Source organism: Ctenopharyngodon idella, chromosome 3 (genome assembly GCF_019924925.1).
Source record: "Ctenopharyngodon idella isolate HZGC_01 chromosome 3, HZGC01, whole genome shotgun sequence".
Lineage (NCBI taxonomy): Eukaryota > Metazoa > Chordata > Actinopteri > Cypriniformes > Xenocyprididae > Ctenopharyngodon > Ctenopharyngodon idella.
Window position 1 is genome coordinate 2,757,380 of NC_067222.1, and position 10,356 is coordinate 2,767,735.

A 10,356-nucleotide genomic window follows, 5' to 3' on the forward strand; every position below is an offset into this window, starting at 1 on the left:
GAACCATTCTGGAGGACTATGTGCACCAAATAGTTCAAATACTGTACCCTGAAGGGGGTGCTGTGTATTGCATGATAATGCACCAATATGATTGAATTGATGAAAATGAAAGTGAAGTTGAACATCTCCCATAGCCTGCGCAGTCACCAGATCTAAATATTTTTGAGCCACTTTGGGGTATTTTGGAGGAGCGAGTCAGAAAACTTTTTCCTCCACCAGCATCACATAGTGACCTGAACACTGTTCTGGAAGAGGAATGGCTCAAAATCGTACTTGCTCTGCAGCAGCAGCGTAGAAGATCTAGTCCGCCAAGACCAAATACATTTAACGTTGCCATACATTGTGACGTTGCATTTAACTAAAACCCTTTCTGCAAGTATTTCTTGTTTTCTTTTTTAGGTCAGAGCTTGTACTTGTTAGTACTTAAAGGGTTAGTTCACCCAAAAATGAAAATTCTGTCATTAATTACTCATGTCGTTCTACACCCATAAGACCTTCGTTCATCTTCAGAACACAAATTAAGATATTTTTGATGAAATCCGATGGCTCAGTGAGGCCTCCATTGCCAGCAAGACAATTAACACTTTCAGATGCCCAGAAGGTATTAAAAACATATTTAAAACAGTTCATGTGAATACAGTGGTTTAACCTTAATATTTTAAAGCGACTAGAATACTTTTTGTGCACCAAAAAAAACAAAATAGCGACTTTTCAACAATATCTGGTGATGGCCGATTTCAAAACACTGCTTCGAAGCTTTACAAATCTTTTGTTTTGGAATCAGTGGTTCGGAGCACCAAAGTCACGTGATTTCAGTAAACGAGGCTTCACTACATCATGAGTGTTTCGAAATTTCAATGAGTCACATGACTTTGGCAGTTTGATACGCGATCCGAATCACTGATTCAAAACAAAAGATTTGTAAAGCTTCGAAGCATCATGAAGCAGTGTTCTGAAATCGCCCATCACTAGATATTTTTGAAAAGTCGTTATTTTGGGGCGGTTTTTTGCGCACAAAAAGTATTCTTGTCACTTTATAATATTATGGTTAAACCACTGTAGTCACATGAACTGTTTTAAATATGTTTTTAGTACCTTTCTGGACATCTGAAAGTGTTAATTCTCTTGCTGGCAATAAAGGCCTCACTGAGCCATCGGATTTCATCAAAAATATCTTAATTTGTGTTTTGAAGATGAACAAAGGTCTTCGGGTGTGGAATGACATGAGGGTGAGTAATTAATGGCATAATTTTCATTTTTGGGTGAACCCTTTAATTTTATATTTTTTAAATTAATTAAACTAACCAAAATCAATCTATTTGATACTTTAATAATTCTGTTTTTTTCATAATTTAACATGAGTTACTAGATGTTTCATGAGTTAGGAGCCAGTTGTGAAGCACCTTATCAAGCACTTAAGTATCTGCAAATGCTCCATATTTTTTTTTGTTTGTTAGTGCAAATAAGATAATTTAAAAATGCTACACAGTTTCTTAAAGCTTCTAAGTCAGAAATTAGGGTCAACAATTAAATGGATAGTTCACATAAAAATAATTTACTCACTCCCTTGTCATTTCACTTTTCTTTGTTCTGTGGAACATAACAGAAGATATTTTGAGAAATGTCTCAGTGTTATTTTTCTCCATACAATGGAAGCCAATGGTCACCAAAATGGTTTGGTTACCAACATTCTTCAAAATACCTTATGTTACACACATAATTCATTAATATTTGGGTGAACTATCCTTTTAAATGCATAAATATATTAATTTTAGACATCAGAGAACAGAAAATAACACAAGTGTAAATGAGAAGTCTTCACTGAAATGGATGAGATCCCGTCTGTTTACACAATAAATACAATTCCTTTTCATTCTAGAAAAAAATAGGAGCTTTATTGCTCATAGAAAAAAAAGTGAAAGACAAATAGTTATTTAGAAACTGTTTAATAGGCTTTCAATCGTATTGCAAATGCTATTATGAAATAGAAAAACACTCAGTGATCGTACCATTGGATAGACAGGACTACATGTGAAACATTTTCTGCTTTTTATCTACACTCTTCAAAATAAAGGTTCTTTATTGGCATTGATGGTTCCATGAAGAAACTTCAACATCCATGGAATCTTTCCATTCCACAAAAGGTTCTTTAGATTATTAAATGTTCTTCACACTAAGAAAAGAAAGTTCTTTTAAGAACTGTTCACTGAAAGGTTCTTTGGGGAACCAAAAATAGTTCTTCAATTGCATCACTGCGAGAAACCCACTTTTGGAACCTTTATTTTTAAGAGTGCAGTTTCCATACTACAGATGGGATTAACAATTCATCTTGGTTAACTTGTTCAGAAATTAGAAACAGATTTGGTTTAACCTTATGGATTGCAGAATATAGAACACAAAAAGAAATGCTGACAAACTAAACTGCTATTATAAAGTAAAAGGTTTCTGTACAGTAATTTGGGCGTACTGCATATTACAAACCTTAATGTCAGCACTAAATCAAAATGGACTTCATTAATACACATTCCTGGTCTTATTGTGAATGATTCAGCAGTGCACATTATTCAACAGAACTGAAAAATGTCTTGTAATATATTATCGAAAGTACAAAGTGCTTTCTTTTTCAGTTAATGTCACCAAAGCAGGTTGTGTGCTAGAAGGGTGTAGTCATCCATAATCAACAGCAAACTCTTGTATGGAACGCCCACTGTTCACGATCTAATCAAGTCTGCCTGCTATAGCTGCGTTATACTGTCCCACTCAGAAAAACCACATTATGAAAGTGAAATGGGTTGCAGATGCCAACAATGTCATGGTGACAATGAAATGGTCAATCATACAAGCATTCCCAGAATGCACCAGAAGAACTATCCAAATGCAAACACAGCATCTAAGGACATAAAGCAAGAAACGGATGGATGGATGGATTATCCTTCATATAACTCAACAGACGTATACATAACATAAGGTCTAATGGTTGTTCAGACTGACTTCCTCCTCTAGGCTTTAATGTTTTACAGATCCGAAAGATACATATTGCTGTAACTTAAACCACAAAAACAGAGTAAAAAAAGTGTTATTTACATTAAAAAAATATATATGTACAATTTACAAGACAAATTTAGACTTGAAAAAAAACAAACATAATGACGTATGAACTGCAATCAGGCACTTTCCACAAAGAGGGTAAAAAACAGGGTCATTGTTTTTTTATTTCTTTTTTTCAGTGTTTCAAATGTGATTCTTAATTTTAAAAATGATGATAATCAAGCTCAGGAGGGTAAAATATATGATTTGTTTTACATTTTGTACAGTTTGTAATTTTTCCAATCCTGTTACGAACATTTGGTGACGTCTGAATACAGTTTAAAACTGATGTGTGTATATATATATATATATATATATATATATATATATAAATTATGCTGGAAAGGGTAACAAGGTTGGTTTATAGATATTATAGATAATTAATTTTTTATTTATGTTTTTTATCAAAGTTGAATTCAACAGCATATGTCAAACCCATAGCATACATACAAAATATGTATTATTCAATTATTCAGAGTAGATTTTTTTATGCTCCTATAATGTCCTATTTTTCATGATATATTAAATAATTATGAAACGTATTTAATATTTCTCCCTACAAAAATTCAGACATTTGGCCTGCAACGCTTTTTTTGAAAGGGACATCGAAGCAAACCCTTTTTGTGGAAAGTGCCACTAATTAAAGTATTAGTTCACTTCAGAATTAAAATTTCCTGATAATTTACTCACCCCCATGTCATCTAAGATGTTCATGTCTTTCTTTCTTCAGTCAAAAAGAAATTTGGGTTTTTGAGGAAAACATTTCAGGATTTTTCTCCATATAGTGGACTTCAACAGTTACCAACGGGTAACTTTTGCCTACGTCACGCGTGACCTTTCCAACGTGATTACGTAATGCATGGCTCATCGCAGAGCTAGTTCAAAATGAGTATTTGTGGTTAAAAACTATATAATGTTTATTTTTAGAAAAAAAAAAAATCAATCGTTTTACTAGATAAGACCATTATTCCTCGGCTGGGATCGTGTAGAGCCCTTTGAAGCTGCAGTAAAATTGCAATTTTGACCTTCAACCCATTGGTAACTTCAACCCATTGGTAACTAAGTCCACTATATGGAGAAAAATCCTGGAATGTTTTCCTCAAAAAACATAATTACTTTTCAACTTAAGAAAGAAAGACATAAACATCTTGGATGACATGGGGGTGAGTAAATTATCAGGAAATTTTAATTATGAAGTGAACTAATCCTTTAATGTATTAAAAAATGAATGGTACTTTAGTGGTACATGACACACTGTACTAAAATGTTTCATTAACGGCTGCCATACTAATGCTATAATGTTAGCTTATTTCATCTGATGGAATGTTTTTTTTTCTCCTGAAAGATCCTAGTGTTTTCAGTTGCCCTTAAACATCATGCATCAAACAGAAATCGGTAAGATCCTGAAATGAATTTGTAGTATCAGTATCCAGATTCAATGTGTTGACTGGAGAACGGCCACTTGTGGACAAAAATCTCGTTTTTGTACTCATTGGTGTAGATCCCGCGTTTTCCGAGCTCCGCGATGCTGCTCGAGCTCATCGGGCTGTAGTCCATGGAAACCCCTGAGTCTGCAACCGCCATATAGGTGTATCCCGGCCCTCTGGGGGGCCATGTGTGGTTGGGATACTCTAAGCTGGATTGTGAGGACAGTCTGCCCGAACCCGAGCTCTGCGGGAGCGAGCCGAGGTCGGAGTGCGAGGCGCTCAAAGACGACGTTCCCGCGGTGGTAAAGAGTGTCTGGAGCGGTAAGGTCTCCTCAAAGACATCGTCCACCTGCTGCTCGTTATCTCCTTGCACACGCTGGGAGTTTTGATTGAGAGCGACGTAGGTGTCATGTGACTGGAGTAACGGTGACTGGGAGAACGATTCTGGGTTTTCTTGAAGCGCCCTCAGTTGCTCCATGAGCCACTGAGCGTGAGGAGGTTCTCGCCATCCTCCCATTAATCCCGAATCCGTACGCTCGCTCCCCTCTTCCTTCTCCGCAGGCTTTCTGCCCTCTCTCGGGGACGTACTGTAGTTGGTCAGAGAAACCTCGGACAAAACCTCCACAGGTGAGGGAAGCTCCTCCGTGTACACATGGACTGATCTTCCCCACATGCTGCCATTATTTTGGCTCATCCACTCCTGATGGCCGAGGAAATACAGAATAGTTAGTACTAGGACTAGTAATGATCTCTTTTTTCAGTGATTTTTCAGTCCCAATCAGCTTTTTTCCAACCCATATACAAAAAGTTTTCACCTTACTTTCATAAAATTATTCCAAATAAGCTCAATTATCTAAATTTGTCAAGTAATTAAAACTTTTAAAAAAAGTCAAAAAGTTGAGTGAACAAAAAACACAGGGAACGTTTGTGCTGAAAACTTTAAAAAGTAAGTTCGCCTTACTTTCGTAAAGGTAATCCAACTAAACTTTATAAGTTCAAACAACATTAAATTTGTCAAGTTAAACATACTTAATATTCTACGTAAATACAACTTAACTAAGTCAGTGTCAAAAGCTAACTCAAAAAGTTAAGTTGAGTGAATGATTTTTTTTACAGTGTAAGCTATGTAACTTTTCATTTACTCCTTTACCAATCACAATTTGGAAACCATTTATTGTCCGTTTTGTTAAAACATATTAAATTACACATGGTACCATGTAAATGGTGCAGTGACATTCAGTTGGAAACATGCATGAATTACCTTGAAATCCCCTTTGTAGACTGTGAAGAGACCTGGAAACTTGTGCTCTGGCGTGGGGATGTCAGGCCACAGTTTCTTCAGAAGAAACCTGAAATAATCACAGAATTGATTTATTCTTCACTTGTTCATATTGTATCTGCCCAGTAGTAAAACTGAGTCAGCAAATTTAATGCATGTGAAGTTTTCTAAAAATGTTAAATGTTCTCTTTTAGAGAATGGGTTACTGTTAGTCTGAAGTGATTATCATTAACATTATATAATAACAATATAGTATTGTATGTTCTCATTAAGCTTGTATTTGTGAGAACTGACTTGTGGTGGGACAGAATCACAGTCAGTGACAGCAGGCACAGGATCAATCCGATGAAAAGAACCAGTAACACAATCAGCGGATCCATGTCTGTTACAAAAAAGAGAAACATTCCTCATTCCTAAGTGACAATGATTCGCCTCTGTCTAATAAACCTTTGACAAAATTGCAGCGGAAGATTCAGAGAGCAGTTGTCATGTTTAGGTATGAAACAGCTTCTCAAACAGTCTTTTTAACCACACATTATCTTTATTTCTGTGTTGCAAATGTTCATACGATCACAGAAGTACTGGGATGAAAGTTTATAGTTCAGATATAAACACTGATGTCTACGGTAGGGTGTACTGTTTGTACTATATAGCAAATCTCAAGTGATTGACTGCTTGTATCGTCTCAAATTGTAAACTATATGATTACCCAGCTCTAATCTGCTAAATGTGATTATAAGTCATGAAGATTAAAAAACATTAACATCATGAATTTCTGTAAAGCAACTTTGAAAAGACTTAAAATACATCTGAATTGAGTTCTTATGGAAGTCAGTTTCTGCCACAGTAGAAAAATATCATGATTTTGTAAATCTTAACTATAAAAAAATAAAAAAGACATATATTATAGACAATAATATGACATACTAAGTCAAAATTATGAGATACTAGTCGTAATAATGTATTTTTATGTCATAATAATTATAACAAAAAATGTTATGACTTAGTACAGAGTCATAATTATGACAGTATGTCACAGTTTTGACTTTTATTATGAGATAATTAGTTGTAATGTTAGATAATTAGATCATTAGAAGTTGAAATTATGACATACTAAGTCAATTATTATTATTATGACATTCTAAATCATAATTATGAGATTAAAAAGTTGAAAGGATGAGATAAAAAATTGACTTTCTATGTCAATTGTCAATTGACTTTAAATCATAATTTTTAACTTTTTGTCATAATTTCGACTTATGTCATATTTTTTACTTTTTATGTCATTATGAGTTTATGTCAATTTCGACTTTTTATCTCATATTTATGACTTAGTATGCCCAATTCTGCAACATTAGAAAAAAATCATGCTTTGGTAAATAAAAGTCATAATTATGACATAATTATGACACACTGTCATTTTTTAAGTCAAAATTATGACATAAAATGTCATAATTATAACTTTCTATTTCATAATTTTATTTTGATTTTTGTCATTTATAACTAAATCAGAATTTCAACATTTTGTCTCATAATTATGACTTAGAATGTCATAATTATGGTTTACAAAAGCATGATTTTTTTCTTATGTGGCGGAAATGGGCTTTCATATGTTTTACTTGTTGAATGTACTTGCAAAAAGCTTTGAAATCCACGTACCGGTTGGCGCCGTGACTGCAAACACAGGATCGGTCCAAGAACTCCAGTAGCCATCGTAGGAGACGCCATCGGGTTTGACACGGACCCACACCTCGTATCTGGTGTCGGACTGTAAGCCACGCAAAACCAGCATGGTGCTGGCCTTTATCTTCTCCACCTTCAAAAGACACTCACTGGTGAATTTCGACAAGAAACACAATACTTCGGCTTCATGAAAAACAATAAAGAACACGTACCTTGCCCATGTGACTTCCCTCCTCTGCGTATCTGACCTCATATATCAAACTGTCGTCCATGTATTTGAGCGCAGGAGGCAGCCAGCTCACGTTCAACTGGCCTTCCTTCCCTGAGCTCATGACCGTGAGGTTGCTGGGAGGATCTAGGAGTACTGTGAGAGGAAAGGCATTGGAGGATCAGCATGAAATGGACAATTTTTGTTTTTCAAAATAACTTCCCCTCCCTCTTGCAGCTCATCTCTTCTCATCTCTGATGATGTGTTTACTGATGCGAAGGCGGTTTCAACCTGTCACTCACATGAGATCCCACAATAGCAAATCACAACCTTCCAATCAATTCCCCATGGACAAAACCAAGTCCCGCCCTACAGGTTCTCTTATTCACTGTAAACACTAGCGCTCAAAATAATTAATTGGTTTGAGTTGGACAAACTTAAATTAAACAAATTAGTTCACTTTTTTGAATATTTAGCACTTTCTATTTCTTTCAAGTTCACAGAACTGATATATTTTAAGTAAACTGAACTGTTTCATTGTTTTGAGTTTTATTAACTTATTTCTTATTTTAAGTTTAACTGAAACTGGGCTGGGATTTCTTTTTGTGCAAGATTAATGTTAAGTGGGATATTTAGTAGTGATTAATGTTTTGTTATGCTAATTTAGAAAAGTTTCTGTTAATGTGGGTTTTTGGAGAATTATGGTATAAAGTGGTGCATGCGGCTTGGTTTGAGAGCAAGTATGTTAAATCTTTATATTGCTGTACTCATTCACCAAGTGCTTTACCATGCTATTGTTAACATGTTAGCAAATTAGCTTGTTGTAGCTAGCTAAGTTTACACTAATAAAAATGTTTACATTGAGGTTACATAAGTTGAATGTATGAATTAGTGTACTCAAACATTTCAAGTTAAGAACAATTAAAATGTAATTAAAAAGTACAAAATACAAATCTACCAGTTCTGCTTACTTAAACTTTGAATTTCTTAACTTAAAAATTTAGAGGCAAGCGATTTCCTCAAATTTTTTGAGTTTTGCCAACTTATTTGGGTTTATAGTGTTCAAAAAGAAAAGATTATCACATCATTAATGCCAACTTTAAATGTGTGTAGGGCTATACCTGCATTCTGCTTAGTATTTTCTTCATGTATTACTTGTGTAAAGTTGTAATAGACTTACAGACGTTATCGACGTTGAAGACGCGATGATAGAGAATCCGGCCATCACGGAAGACCTGCACGTTAAGAGGCGTGAAGAACAGCACTTGGGGGAGTTTGCAGAAGAGGACGGTTTTGTTACTGGCCCGTAAAGACAGAGATGAAACCACACAAGCCATCTTTTTCTCATTCCTGAAGACATATACGAAAAGAAGCATTAACGTTGATTGTTATTTTAAACAATCAGATAACATATGAATAACATATGCTGTCTTTCAAGACTAAATATATTTAGAAAAACAATATTTTTAAATTTGACCAGTGTGAGTGTTATATCAGTTTCTAAGGATAATTTCGGTAACAACATACAATACAAAATTTAAAAATAATACTAACAATTAATCAGCCTCAAAGCACTAATCAGTCACTTACTCATATGAATACATGAAGGTATATCGATCATGTAAATTCCTCTCTTCCTCCACCTCCCAGAAGCAAGTGAGATCCTTTTTTCTCTCCACAAAACATTTAAGATCCTCTGTTTCGTCTTGGAGTAACTGGGCCACTGAACAATCATATAAAGTTGAAAGCTTTGTCAAAAGACAATTGTAAATTAATTTTGTAACAAGCAGAATACAAGAAGCACAGGTGAACACACACAAAAGTTTTTTTCTTTCAATTTTGAACAAAGAGTTTTTTTTTTAATTTCATTACTAAATTAAAATAAAAAAGTACAGATTATATAAGATAATTTTTAGATTATATAAAATGCAAGCATATTTTATGGCTTTCTAAATTTAAAAACAGGAAAATTAATTTGTTAGTGGTCAATTATTAATAATAGTTCATCTTTTGTAACATTATAAATGCCTTTACTGTCACTTTGATCAATTTAATGTGTCCTTTCTGAATTAAAATGTACATTTTTTTCTGATTTTGAATCTTTTGAATGTTAGTATACAAGGTTTACACAAAAATATTAAGCAATGAATGAAGACTGAATGATGCTGAAAATTCAGCTTTGCGTAAATAAAAGTTTATGAAATAAGCATGTAAGTTTACACTGAAAAACAGTCAAACAATTTGAAAGAATCAGTCACATTTCTTACCTTTTCTTTCAAAACTTTTTCCTCCTGCAGTGACGAAAGCAAGACACAGCATGAAAACAACTTGCAATCTGTCGCTCCTCATTTTTCTCATCCATTTACATTACAAACGCATCATTATCCGTGTAACGGTTCCGAAAGGTGTATCCGCATTTCCAGGTGGGCTTTTCGACCAAATTGTTTTGTGGACACCATGGACGGTTACATGCATCTCATCCGATAAGCTGATAGTGTGTTCAGACAGAGTGTTTACGCTTTTACTATTTGGAGGCGGAGCATCAGAAAGTGTGTTGTTTACTAGTGGGAGGAGCTTGAGTGAGAACATGCTGTCATGAAGTGCTCAATATTTTCTCAAAAACAACATTACATGCTCAACCTAAAGGACTGAGTAGGAAATAATATGACTTT

The 10,356-nt window shown here is 34.5% G+C and overlaps 1 protein-coding gene across 2 annotated transcripts; it reads right to left on the reverse strand.

Annotated features, from left to right (window-relative positions):
• Nucleotides 1–1,930: 1,930 nt before the first annotated feature.
• On the reverse strand, nucleotides 1,931–10,200 carry epor (erythropoietin receptor). 2 transcript variants are annotated; one of them, XM_051888097.1, is made up of 8 exons: nucleotides 9,952–10,200; nucleotides 9,275–9,407; nucleotides 8,865–9,034; nucleotides 7,689–7,840; nucleotides 7,453–7,609; nucleotides 6,088–6,175; nucleotides 5,776–5,863; nucleotides 1,931–5,214 (listed from the first exon to the last, which is right to left on the reverse strand). In XM_051888097.1, exons 1-8 carry the CDS (start codon nucleotides 10,040–10,042, stop codon nucleotides 4,510–4,512), a joined length of 1,584 nt encoding a protein of 527 aa, XP_051744057.1. In that variant the 5' UTR covers nucleotides 10,043–10,200; the 3' UTR covers nucleotides 1,931–4,509. The 2 variants fall into 2 exon arrangements, with proteins under 2 accessions (XP_051744057.1, XP_051744058.1); XM_051888098.1 differs by having other exon boundaries at nucleotides 9,275–9,432; nucleotides 9,952–10,155.
• Between the last annotated feature and the right edge of the window lie 156 nt (nucleotides 10,201–10,356).

What these genes read in the sequence shown, in the direction of transcription:
- epor (XM_051888097.1), bottom strand. Translation starts at nt 10,042, where the DNA reads ATGAGAAAAATGAGGAGCGACAGATTGCAAGTTGTTTTCATGCTGTGT. An exon ending in ACCTTCATGTATTCATATGA is followed by an intron (nt 9,035 to 9,274) that starts GTAAGTGACTGA and finishes ATATGTCTTCAG; the next exon opens with GAATGAGAAAAAGATGGCTT. An exon ending in GTGATTCTGTCCCACCACAA is followed by an intron (nt 5,864 to 6,087) that starts GTCAGTTCTCAC and finishes TGATTATTTCAG; the next exon opens with GTTTCTTCTGAAGAAACTGT.